Here is a 12,284-nt window from a genome sequence, read left to right on the forward strand (position 1 = left end):
CGAATAAATTATGTCAAGATAAGCAACATATTAGAGTTTAAAGGTATTTGCTCGCTTTACTAGTGATTTTAGTATTTTATTTTTTGCAAAAAGTGAAGTGTTAATGTTTAATTAGTAGTTTTTAAACATACTCTAATAATCCCTCCCCAAAATTAAATAAAAAAGTGCTGTGAAAAGATTTCTGTTCATTTTTACATATAATTTTCAGTTTAATAATTTGACAAATTGAAAAAAAATGCGATTTGAAATTTTTGAAAAAGTTACACATTTTCTTGGTGAGAATCGAACTCACGAGTTAGGGAACTCAGTTCGCTAGATAGGGTGCGTTATCCCTACGCCAAGAAAAGACTCATGGACGTAGAAGTTAACCTAAATTCGATTTCAACTCAATAATCACGTGGTCCTCTTTCGCAAAACGCACCTCTTTCGGATGAATTAAATGCCCATCCAAACATAACGCATTCTGTTGTACCTGTCTTTAGGCGAGAGCGCATTATTTGTTAGGTATTCTTCGTCCTTGGCGCTTGCTCCTGGGCAGTGCGTCAAGAAAGCCTGAGCAGTCTTCAGTTGTTTTCCTTCTCGGGTCGCGCGCCTATTTTCTCTGAGTGCTTTTATATAGCCGAGCATACGAGTGAAGCTGAAATTGGATTGTTGCTGCTCAGTCAAGGATGACGGATCAATTGGTGAGTTCGTTTCATGCTACTATTTTTAATCTTAAATATGTATGACTGCACATTTAATCGTTACAACGGTGGGACGTAAATATGATTTTTCAACAAACTATGAATGGTTCGTCACTGTGAGTGTCAACATAAACTCTGATTCATGAATTAGTTAGGGTAAGTGTACCAGTTATGGACATAGTGGTTCCATATTTCGTCATAGGAGATTACTTTAATGTCCTGAGTAGTGTGTTATCCTTTGACCGTGCCGCTTGCTCCTGCGGGGGCGGGTGAAGCGGTCAAGCAGGATTAATCGTGTTTCGCGCGCAGTGCAATGGGGGGGGGGGGAGGAGTGGCGTGATTCGCGGACTTATTTAGTAGTGTGTGATCTTTTGACCGTGACGCTTGCTCCTGCGGGGGCGGGTGAAGCGGTCAAGCAGGATTAATCGTGTTTCGCGCGCAGTGCAGTGTAAAAGTGCGTTGTATTTTGCGGTAAGCACAGTGCTGCGACGGAAGAAACAGCATTACATCCTGGTAAAATCATTCTTTATTATTATTTACCTACCTATTTCCATATGAAACTAAATACGTGCCAGGGTCGAACATTTAATGTTCGATTCGGGAAGTGTAAAAATATTTCAGATATCCATTTGTTATCTGGGTGTTTTTATGCGGGGCTTACTGTATATGAAAATGACCTCAGAATGTGTGTGTATTTACTGCCATTCTTGAAATGGGTCGTTGGAATTTCAGTAGAGCTATCACCTTTCATCTCCTGGGCTAAAATTGTCTGCAGATATAAAGATATCGAAGGGTATCAATAAATACATGCATACAATTTTCTTCCATAAAAGCACTGCCGGTCAGTGGGAGGTGGATTGTACACACACACACACACACACACAGGAGATTACTTTAATGTCCTCAAAATAAAAAAAATAAATGTGTGCTGTAGAAGTTAGATTTAAGATATATCTAGATGTTAAAACATTCAAAAATATTCAAAATGTGAAAATTGTCAAAATTTCTCATATGGCCAAATAGGGAACCACTATGGCCATAACTGGTACACTTTCCCTATGTTTAACTTTTTTTTTTTTCAAAACACCACTTTCTTTTTACCTTTATTTTTGTAATTAAAAAAACTTTGTATGGTTCGACACTATAAGTGTAGACTTGCGAAATGTTCACTTTATTCAACAAACTTTGGATGGTTCGCCACTGTAAGTGTCGGCATAAGAATGAGAGTGTTCTGTGATTTTCCAGCCAATCGAGCTTTTTGTTTCTTTTCAAATAAGTAAAATATAATAACACATGCTTTCGTCCTGACAGTAAGAATGTTACATTCAGGTATTTGTTCAACAAACTTTGAATGGTTCGTCACCTCAAGTGTCGGCATAATTCCTCTATATAGAAATTGTTCATATGAAATGAAAATATAAGCATGTTTATATCTCACAAATAAATATCATGGTCTAATCGCTTATCACAGTGAATCCTGTGACCCAACGATCCTCCCCATTAACAAACATCCCTCCTAGTAACATTTGTGGAGATGCAGAGGCAAACACGGACTCCAAATAGCAAAGGTTACATACTAACATTCCTTCCCCCAATCCCACCTGACTGCAAGGACGTGGCCGGCGCCGTTATTTACCCTGTATAAATAGAGGCATTGAATTATGCACACTGAAGAAAATCTGCCAAACTTCTAGTTGATTCTTTGTGCATTTTCACTGACTTCGGTCAATCACGGAATAGCAACCATTGATTAGTGTAGTCAGTCTAAGCTAAGCTAAGCTAAGCTACGGGAACCATCAATCAAGAGATTTACAGCACTGGACAGAATAAAGTACGCATTGGCCGTTTTTCCATACAAAATGATCAAGTTTGGAGTCTTATATCTCGGTTTCTAGTTGTCCGATTGACCTGAAATTTTCACCGCAGCTTGAAAGTAACCTCAAATTTGCTAGGCTAGAAATTCATAGTTTCTCATTAACGAACTTTTAAGTTATCGCAAATCTCAAATTTTGATAAAAATGACAAAATTTTAAAGTAAAAATAATTTTTAAATGAAGAGCAATATGTCCTTCTGCAAAAATGTACAATTTGATAAGACACACAAATTTGCAGAACATCATTTTTCGGTAAAACTGATTGTTTTCAAAATATTTTCAAAATTATATTTTGCATTTTTTTGCAAATTGAGAGATTTTCAATAATTTAAAAGATTGTGTTTCAAATGCAGTGATATTTTAATAGAGTAAAATCTATGTTATATCTAGGTTGTGGTGAAAATTTCAGATCAATCGGAACACTAAAAGCTGAGATTCAGATCTCCAAACTTGACCATTTTGTATGGGAAAACGACCAATGCGTACTTTATTCTGTCCAGTAATGTACGTCTATTCGTGCCTCGAAAAGCGGCTGCTTTCATTCCTAAAGTAACATAATTAACCTGGGCTGTTCTGGGCAGACTTGGCATGCTGCCACTATGGGAATAGGAAGTCGAGTGGTATGATGCGAACAACATGGTTTTGGTACCCAAAGACCACTACCCTCCCAACAGCCTAGAACTCCGCCCTATCGAACGGTGTTGGACCTTGGTCAATTTATTTGCTTAATTAGTCACAGAATTAAAACTTCATGTGTATAACAATACTAATCAGCAAAGTTCGTAATACTTTCGATGCTAAAAAGCTTTTTTTTATGGTTTTGAAAAGTATTGTATGGTGCCATATAAGAGAAACAAATAAATTGTATGAAGGATGCAAGGATCTAAATTTAGTCGTGCAATTTCAACCATATTATGTCTGAAATAAAAGTCAAAGTCTTATTTTGCATGCTTGCTGGATAAGATCACAAAAAAAGTTTGATAAATCATACTTTAAATTTCATGTAAACATGTATAAAACCAGTGTTCTATACAACTTTGGTAACCTATAGTTAAATGTTGTGACGTGCTGGAACATTTCTGAAAACGGCATCAGATTTAGTGACAAAAATCTAGAACTATAATTTGAACCTTGAGACACGAAACGGCCCAGATAGCCGTAGCGGTAAACGCGCAGCTATTCAGCAAGACCAAGCTGAGGGGCGTGGGTTCGAATCCCACGGGTCGAGGGTCTTTTCGGAGGGTCTTTTCGATATACGCATGCAAAAATGGTCATTGGCATAGTAAGCTCTCAGTTAATAACTGTGGAAGTGCTCATAAGAACACTAAGCTGAGAAGCAGGCTCTGTCCCAGTGGGGACGTAACGCCAGAAAGAAGAAGAACACGAAAAAATGTCATTTTTGTTACGTTGTGTTCTCAATCAGTTTACTTGAAGTTTTTAACCGTAAAACAAACATCCGTCTAAACAGAAGTCCCATTGAGAAGCCATCGGTTAGTATTTTTAGTTAGACTTTAGAATGATTGCTCCATTATCAACTTTGGACAAATATTAGAAAAAGGCACATCGACATTGTTAAACAATGATTGTGCCAATCACTGTTGAGACCAATTTGACTTCAATTTGATCAATCTATATAAATAAAAATGGAATGGTGTTTGTATGTCAAGAAATGGCTTACGAACGGGTTAGCGGATTTGGATGATTCTTTCTCCATTTTGTTCGTCAAGGGTTCCGACGTGTTTGTGTGTATAAAAGTTCCAGGACATTCACCGGGAAAGCCGGAAAAAACGACAGTGCACGGAACTATCATTTTGTATGGGACGATTCGTAGCGGTTTTAATCAGCCTACTTGATGGCAAGACGAAGTTTGCCGGGACCACTAGTTACACGGCATAAAAATCAACAAGGCAGGCTCTTCACTGATGTAAACATCAAGTTTTGTTGAAAACATGTGACGTCACTCCTATCGTACCATGTACCATCCGGACCACTAGATCATTTTTTTCGAAAATTTGTTCGAGGTGGATAGGAATGACGTCGTCAAGTAGCTGTCAGTTTTCAGAATATATCACCTTCTTAAATATAGTACACCGTGACTAGTTAGTTATAAAAAACACGTGATAAGATTTGAAACTCACAGATTTTGTGTTTGTTTTAAATCATAATGTTATCGTCGTAAATTTATATTTTACAGCTATTTTAACATGTTAGTACAAGCGTTTTGTTATTAAGGAAGTGAGCGAAGAGAAATGAAACACATGCGGATTTAGTTTCAAACAAAAACGTATATTTGACTAAAAATTTAAGACTAAATTACAAAGCTTGTCAAAATATCTCGATAATATGTATAGCTTTTTAATTTCATAGTTTCAAGTATAAAATTTCATGGCCTTGGTGAAAAATTATTTCAACTTGCATGGAAGTTTTTTATTTTCTTTACTTTGAATGGCCAAACGATGTGATGTTACATCGCTTTAGATAAAATTTCTTAAAAATGACACATATTTTTTGTTTAAACAAAAGCGAGTTGTTTCAATATTGAACTAAGGCCTTATGCATCATATAGGGTTCACGTTCTAATTAAAATTCCAAAACCGTTAGTTAAAAAACACTAATCTAAACAGAACTCCAAACCAAAGGTAAGGTAATAAACTGAGTGAGAGCAAAGCAGGGAAAACCCAATTCTCGTAGGTCTATGAATAAAGCGTTTTGCAAAGAAAGGAGAGTGTACAATGTTAATTTGGCAAATAATATGCTGAATAATGATGAATAGTTTCATGATGCACTTAATTGACGACTGTTGGGTTCGATTTAGTCAGAGTAGATACAACATTAGTCCCTCAAGAAATGCTACAGCAGCGTACCTGGTCCTGGTCCTGCTTACGACCTAGCAGGGGACTGGGAAAGAGAAAACTACCGGGGCGTTTGTTTCTTCTGGGTGGCGGCAGGGGGCCACTTGTGCTAGCCTCGCCTTTTGGCGGCAACGGGGGCTTCACTGCAGTGGGGGTGGTAGTGGTAGAGGTGGTTTGCAATTCTACGGGCTGCGTGTTGGATGAGAGAAAAAGAAACGATTTTTGGTCTATTAGAGTGATTGGCGCTGATGTGACGACCGAAAGAATGACGTTGACATGTTTTTTTATAAGGAGTAGGTTTAACGGTTGATCATATACAAATGACATGACATGCAGTGAGACATTTCAATTCGCCAGAGATCATGATCTTATTCTAGGTACAGCCAATTAGATGAGAGTTGCATTACGATTTGCCAAATTGGAGAAATGGTAGTTTGGCACAAATGGATGTTTGTGATCCGTTGAAGAGGTTAAGTGGTGTTGGTACGTTGAAAGGGCATGCAAGATACATTCATATAATGAAAATGTCAAACTACTTACGGTTCTGATATGTGATTGACGCTTTGGATGACGATGGTAGCGATCGTCGCAAGATGCGCAGAAAATATTATTTTCGCATTGCGCACAGCGAACCGCCGGCGTTACAGATCCACACAAGTCGCACTTCATGACGGTCATTCGTTTGATATCTGGAATTCAAAATGAAAAGCATTCAACGTTTATTTGACCAAGATATGCACATTTTTTATGTGATGAATATTACTTGAATCATCCATGTATAATAAGGATTGTAACCAAAAGAAATTAAAAACATATTTCAAAGTTCCAGAAAAGTGTTTCATTATTTTAATTGCCTAATATGTCCTCTATTTTCAATACCCTATTGCTATTAAAAAGCCTTTCAAACCAATTACAATATTGTCTTTAAAAATGCACATTCCTCAGAATATAAAAAATAACAAAACTGCTGAACCAAAATTATTCAGTAAATTTCGCTTATATAGATGATTTTGAATAAACCAACGAAAACATTTTGCATTTTGCTTTTTTTGATCAAGTGCGCATCGATTTGGCGAACGTGGGGTAGATCCGAGGATGGAGAATGAAGGGACTACGAATTAGGGAGGTATAGAGTTACAGAACACTATCTGCGGTCCTTGGGATCATCGAGGTAGCCTTGAAAACCATACTTTACTATGGTTCTCTAACTTGATGCAAAATATGTATCGAGTTAGAGAGAGTTGACTGTAACATTAAACTTGAATAAAAGACAATTGTTCTGCTTCGTTTCTAATGCGAACCAATTCAAGTTTCTTTGACGCATTGTCACCGCCTCGATGGGGTGAGAATGGGTCAATTTTCGTACTTTTATAGATTAGGCGCCTAATCAACGTTAGAGTGCAAGAGAAGAACTCTACGCTAAAATGCGTACTACGGTCTCGGTCTAGGAGATTGGTGTCAGACTTTGCAAGCCAACCGAAAAAATAACAAGCACAGAAACGTCAACAGAATAATCGGCATAGAGCAATGCGACGAAAACGGTCTAATGATTGAAAACTCGGTACCGTAAAACGGGATAACTTTGCTAGTTTTTTTTTAAAGAAAACTTTAATATTTATGCAGAATGATAATTTATATTTTTAAAACAAGTACTGGCATCCTAGCTATCGATTGCAGGTGATAGATTGACAAAAGATTTACCATGAATGGATATATAATTTTTCATAGAATTGGAAGTCGGTTTTCTGTTTTGGGGTTACTTTGATAATGGAGGTATGTGGTGGGTCACTATCGAAGTTACCCGTATTTTCAAAGTTACCCCGTTTTACAGTAATCATTTTATTTTCCAGAGCTGCATCAACACAACTGAGCTGGGATTATCTTGCACAGTTAATTAATAATCATGTTATAAATTTATAAGGTTCAATCACCGCATGACTTCATTATTATGAAAATTTATTGGCTTTTTTCGGTGAATACAATACCTATACTCAGAGTGAAAGGGAGTAACGAAAGTAATTAAATGACAAGATGGATAGACCGCAAGCGAGCAACGCTTGTCGTTTCGATTGTGTTGTTCACACATATGGCCCTCTGTTAAAACAAATTTTCAACTTCTATTCATTTCTCTCGTCGCTCGCTTGCGATTCTATCCATCTTGTCATTTCATTACTTTCGTTACACCCTTTCACTCTGAGTATAGGTATTGTATTCACCGAAAAAAAACAATAAATTTTCATAATATTCATGTTATAGGCAATTCCCGCCTAAGGAATCTTGCTGTTATAAGATTTTGACGTTTTAAAGTTTACATGTACACGACGAAACACGTGTCAAATGTACAACTTGAAATTGAAACTGCGAAAAGAAACCACGTGCTCCGGTGGGGATCGAGCCCACGACTCCCTATTCGCTAGATGGGCGCTTCAACTTACAAGCTGCGAAGTAGGCCTCCCTTATTTTTTGAAAATGCGAAATGTTATAAGTTTGTCATTGTAAAGTGCCCGTTTTGGTATGGAAAAAAAAAAAACAGGTAAAAATTTGGAGTCCGTACGTAGACGTTAAGTGGTCCCCAACGACCCTAAAGGTATTAGGTGTAGATGACCCCGGGCGCTAAATTGAGCTCGCTGCTCTAGTGTACGCAACATGAGTACGAAAAGCCACAGTAACAAATTGATTATCAGCATAGAATTTTAAATAAAATAATATTTTATACTGTGGGTATCTTCATAACACTGCTCGCTGACATAAAATTTAGAACTACAAAGAAATCGTTCAAATATTACGTAACGCGAAAGGTGTAGGGAGAGGGTCTTCCGTAGCGTTACGGTCCATACAAAAAAATTTAAATTTTTCATACAAAAGCTGTTGCGTGGGGGAGAGAGGGGGTCTAAAATTGGAAAATTTTGCGTTACGTAATATTTGAAACATCCCAAAGAAAACAAACTTCTATGCTGATTATCAACTCGTGCAGGACAATTTGTTACTGATGGCTTTTCGTACTCATGCTGCGAGCATTAGAGCAGCGAGCTCAATTTTGCGCACAGAGTCATCTACGCCTAATACCTTCAGGGCCGTTGGGGGACCACTTAGCGTCCACGTACGGACTTCAAATTTTTACCTGATTTTTTTCTCACCAAAACGAGACCTGTACAATGACAAACTTATAACCAGTGCACTATGGTCCAGGAATCAGTTTGAGGCGGAAAGATGCATTTTGAGCTTTAGAATGAAACATTAGACAAAAATGGTCTTCTACAAAGTTGTTTGTATTAGTTGAGCCCTTTGTTTGGGTTTATTGAAAATTAGGGTGGACCACATTTTAATAGAAATTGTGTAACTAACATTCTTATTTGTAGAAATTATATTATACATGCTTCAGCAAAGTTGTAGACCATTCAATTTCAAGCAACTAACAGAACACTATCTGCGGTCCTTGGGATCATCGAGGTAGCCTTGAAAACCATACTTTACTATGGTTCTCTAACTTGATGCAAAATATGTATCGAGTTAGAGAGAGTTGACTGTAACATTAAACTTGAATAAAAGACAATTGTTCTGCTTCGTTTCTAATGCGAACCAATTCAAGTTTCTTTGACGCATTGTCACCGCCTCGATGGGGTGAGAATGGGTCAATTTTCGTACTTTTATAGATTAGGCGCCTAATCAACGTTAGAGTGCAAGAGAAGAACTCTACGCTAAAATGCGTACTACGGTCTCGGTCTAGGAGATTGGTGTCAGACTTTGCAAGCCAACCGAAAAAATAACAAGCACAGAAACGTCAACAGAATAATCGGCATAGAGCAATGCGACGAAAACGGTCTAATGATTGAAAACTCGGTACCGTAAAACGGGATAACTTTGCTAGTTTTTTTTTAAAGAAAACTTTAATATTTATGCAGAATGATAATTTATATTTTTAAAACAAGTACTGGCATCCTAGCTATCGATTGCAGGTGATAGATTGACAAAAGATTTACCATGAATGGATATATAATTTTTCATAGAATTGGAAGTCGGTTTTCTGTTTTGGGGTTACTTTGATAATGGAGGTATGTGGTGGGTCACTATCGAAGTTACCCGTATTTTCAAAGTTACCCCGTTTTACAGTAATCATTTTATTTTCCAGAGCTGCATCAACACAACTGAGCTGGGATTATCTTGCACAGTTAATTAATAATCATGTTATAAATTTATAAGGTTCAATCACCGCATGACTTCATTATTATGAAAATTTATTGGCTTTTTTCGGTGAATACAATACCTATACTCAGAGTGAAAGGGAGTAACGAAAGTAATTAAATGACAAGATGGATAGACCGCAAGCGAGCAACGCTTGTCGTTTCGATTGTGTTGTTCACACATATGGCCCTCTGTTAAAACAAATTTTCAACTTCTATTCATTTCTCTCGTCGCTCGCTTGCGATTCTATCCATCTTGTCATTTCATTACTTTCGTTACACCCTTTCACTCTGAGTATAGGTATTGTATTCACCGAAAAAAAAACAATAAATTTTCATAATATTCATGTTATAGGCAATTCCCGCCTAAGGAATCTTGCTGTTATAAGATTTTGACGTTTTAAAGTTTACATGTACACGACGAAACACGTGTCAAATGTACAACTTGAAATTGAAACTGCGAAAAGAAACCACGTGCTCCGGTGGGGATCGAGCCCACGACTCCCTATTCGCTAGATGGGCGCTTCAACTTACAAGCTGCGAAGTAGGCCTCCCTTATTTTTTGAAAATGCGAAATGTTATAAGTTTGTCATTGTAAAGTGCCCGTTTTGGTATGGAAAAAAAAAACAGGTAAAAATTTGGAGTCCGTACGTAGACGTTAAGTGGTCCCCAACGACCCTAAAGGTATTAGGTGTAGATGACCCCGGGCGCTAAATTGAGCTCGCTGCTCTAGTGTACGCAACATGAGTACGAAAAGCCACAGTAACAAATTGATTATCAGCATAGAATTTTAAATAAAATAATATTTTATACTGTGGGTATCTTCATAACACTGCTCGCTGACATAAAATTTAGAACTACAAAGAAATCGTTCAAATATTACGTAACGCGAAAGGTGTAGGGAGAGGGTCTTCCGTAGCGTTACGGTCCATACAAAAAAATTTAAATTTTTCATACAAAAGCTGTTGCGTGGGGGAGAGAGGGGGTCTAAAATTGGAAAATTTTGCGTTACGTAATATTTGAAACATCCCAAAGAAAACAAACTTCTATGCTGATTATCAACTCGTGCAGGACAATTTGTTACTGATGGCTTTTCGTACTCATGCTGCGAGCATTAGAGCAGCGAGCTCAATTTTGCGCACAGAGTCATCTACGCCTAATACCTTCAGGGCCGTTGGGGGACCACTTAGCGTCCACGTACGGACTTCAAATTTTTACCTGATTTTTTTCTCACCAAAACGAGACCTGTACAATGACAAACTTATAACCAGTGCACTATGGTCCAGGAATCAGTTTGAGGCGGAAAGATGCATTTTGAGCTTTAGAATGAAACATTAGACAAAAATGGTCTTCTACAAAGTTGTTTGTATTAGTTGAGCCCTTTGTTTGGGTTTATTGAAAATTAGGGTGGACCACATTTTAATAGAAATTGTGTAACTAACATTCTTATTTGTAGAAATTATATTATACATGCTTCAGCAAAGTTGTAGACCATTCAATTTCAAGCAACTTTGCCAATTTTATTTTGTCTTTTGAATGCCATCAAAAGATATTTTTTATGTTTGCCTCAATCAGAGATATTCACAATCAAAGTAGGCATGTTTTTGAGAGAAAAACAACAATAACTCCTAAACGGAACGAGATAGCGAGTTTCTTCACTCACCAAATTACGCATTTTTCAAAGCTCTAAAAGTGTTTCATAGACTACTTTGATGAGAAATTTGAATTGAAAACTCTAGAGCCAGAAAACCAGTTTTGTTCGGACCACCCTATGTCACCGTAGGAAAAAAGCTCTAAATCGGTCAATTTAAGAGATACAAAAAAACTTTTTTTGGCAAAGTTGCTTGAAATTGAATGGTCTACAACTTTGCTGAAGCATGTATAATATAATTTCTACAAATAAGAAAGTTTGTTACACAATTTCCATGAAAATGTGGTCCACCCTAATTTTTAATAAACCCAAACAAAGGGCTCAACTAATACAAACAACTTTGTAGAAGACCGTTTTTGTCTAATGTTTCATTCTAAAGCTCAAAGTGCATCTTTCCGCGTAAAACTGATTCCTGGACCACTGTGCAGTGCTGGGAATGGTAATAGTAGTAGGCTTGAATTTCGCGAAAATCACGTGGCTCTCTCACTACAGTAATTTAAAATCGTGAATCTCATCAAGTAGCCTATATTGGGTACATGATTTTCTCTAAATCAGTAGTGTCATTGAAGGCTCTACATGCGGGAAATGCAGCGGGAAATAGAACATTTTTCTACAGTAATTTTGGGTTACCCTTAGCAACGGGTGTTTTGCAATTTTTAAGGCTTTTTGCCTACAGCAGCTGTTCCCGTAAGTAGAGTAAAACACCGTCTTGTTAGATGCGTGACTAAGCAGCTACTAAGCTGTAATTTATTGTAAGGTAATTAGATGTAATTCATTGGTAAGTATTGAAGTTTGTCTTACATTGTCAGTGTTTTTCTGGTTTTAACAGGATCTCAATCACTCGGATTTGAACTAGCACGCAATCTCGAAATCTACAGTTTTATGTAAGGTAAGTATTAATCATTCTATTTCTATTTCAGGTTATGAGGACAACGCTGGTAAGTATATGCAAACGAGTTCAACTTCAACGTACTTTTAATGCACTTTTTCGTCAAATGACTAACTGCCATTCGACCAATAATAACTTTACTTCAATAACTAGG

At 37.2% G+C, this 12,284-nt stretch overlaps 1 protein-coding gene across 11 annotated transcripts in view; it reads right to left on the reverse strand.

Moving 5' to 3' along the window:
• LOC5572927 overlaps positions 1-12,284 on the reverse strand; it is a 104,097-nt gene that overhangs the window by 70,373 nt on the left and 21,440 nt on the right. For all 11 annotated transcript variants that reach the window (XM_021844989.1, XM_021844999.1, XM_021844998.1 and 8 more), the window contains exons 4-5: positions 5,950-6,098; positions 5,422-5,598 (exon numbers count right to left, since the gene is read on the reverse strand). In XM_021844989.1, the coding sequence (XP_021700681.1) occupies positions 5,422-5,598; positions 5,950-6,098 (326 nt within the window). The remainder of the gene's footprint in view (positions 1-5,421; positions 5,599-5,949; positions 6,099-12,284) is intronic.

This window comes from Aedes aegypti, chromosome 2 (assembly GCF_002204515.2).
Source record: "Aedes aegypti strain LVP_AGWG chromosome 2, AaegL5.0 Primary Assembly, whole genome shotgun sequence".
NCBI lineage: Eukaryota > Metazoa > Arthropoda > Insecta > Diptera > Culicidae > Aedes > Aedes aegypti.